Consider the following 1054-nt stretch of genomic DNA (forward strand, 5'->3'; position numbering starts at 1 on the left):
CCGCCGCCGCCGCCGCCGCCCGCCAGGTGGCGCTCGCGGTAGAAGTGTGCGGCGTCGCCCGAGTAGTGCCGCTCGCGTGGCGCCACCTCGCGATAGGTGTGCGGGTGCGGGTGGATGACGCGGAAGTGGAGTTGGTCGCCGCCGCCTAGGCGCCCGCTGCCGCTATGGTGGCTCCGCCTGCTGGCAGTCTCGTAGCAACATGGCGTCGACACGGAGCGGCAGTGTCGCTTCTTTGGCGGGTCGGGCGACTTGAACGGCGCCACGTAGTGCGACGGTGGCGCCCCCTCGTTCTGCTGCGGTAGTGTGTCCAAGTCGGCGTCGTCGGCGCATGCCGGCTCACCAGGTGGCGTTGGCTCGTCACCCACCATGCACACCGGGTAGAGGAACGGGATACAAGGCCCTGACACTTTCCCTGCAACGTAAAGCACAGAAGTGCACGCGTTAGTGAATGCTGTTGCTTGCCACTACAATACGGTGAGCCAGGGTGGAGAAACACACTCCTCATAGAATTATGGTTCATGTTCAGCATAATGTTGAGATTATGGTAAAAATTATGCTTAGGCGTACTATTAGGGTTAGAGGAATGATAAGATTATGTTTAAGCAAGAATAGGAGAGAAGAGAGAGAGTAACGGTCAAAATAATTGTAAAGGTTATCAATATAGTAATATTCTCATTATAGTGATTATTGTGATTATAGTTAAGGGTGCGGGTTATCATTATAGGATGAGCTTAGGGTTATGGTTAAGATTAGCATAAGGGTTAGGGTTAGGGTTAGATGTACTATAATACTAACACCAAACTAAGTGTAATTCCTTATTGTAACCCCAACTATATGATCACGATTGACGGATTGGTTCTCGTTGGCCACCATATTTGGATAGCTACTACAGACCGCATGCGGTGCAGGCGCAGCATATGGAAACAGGAATGACGACATAAAAATAAACTGCTGTCTGTAGCGAGGTGGTCTTAAGGTCGCACCAAGAAGTCCTATGTCAAAGTGGGAGGCTGAAAATACACACAACACACACGCACACGCACACGCACACGCA

The 1054-nt window shown here is 52.0% G+C and overlaps 1 protein-coding gene across 1 annotated transcript in view; it reads right to left on the reverse strand.

Moving 5' to 3' along the window:
• The window catches only part of LOC106808414, a 4820-nt gene that overhangs the window by 683 nt on the left and 3083 nt on the right, over window positions 1-1054 (reverse strand). The window contains exon 2 of the mRNA XM_014811134.1: window positions 24-412. Coding sequence (XP_014666620.1) covers window positions 24-412 — 389 coding nt within the window. The remainder of the gene's footprint in view (window positions 1-23; window positions 413-1054) is intronic.

The sequence above is a fragment of the Priapulus caudatus genome, unplaced genomic scaffold (genome assembly GCF_000485595.1).
Source record: "Priapulus caudatus unplaced genomic scaffold, Priapulus_caudatus-5.0.1 Scaffold274, whole genome shotgun sequence".
Classification (NCBI taxonomy): Eukaryota; Metazoa; Priapulida; class Priapulimorpha; order Priapulimorphida; family Priapulidae; genus Priapulus; species Priapulus caudatus.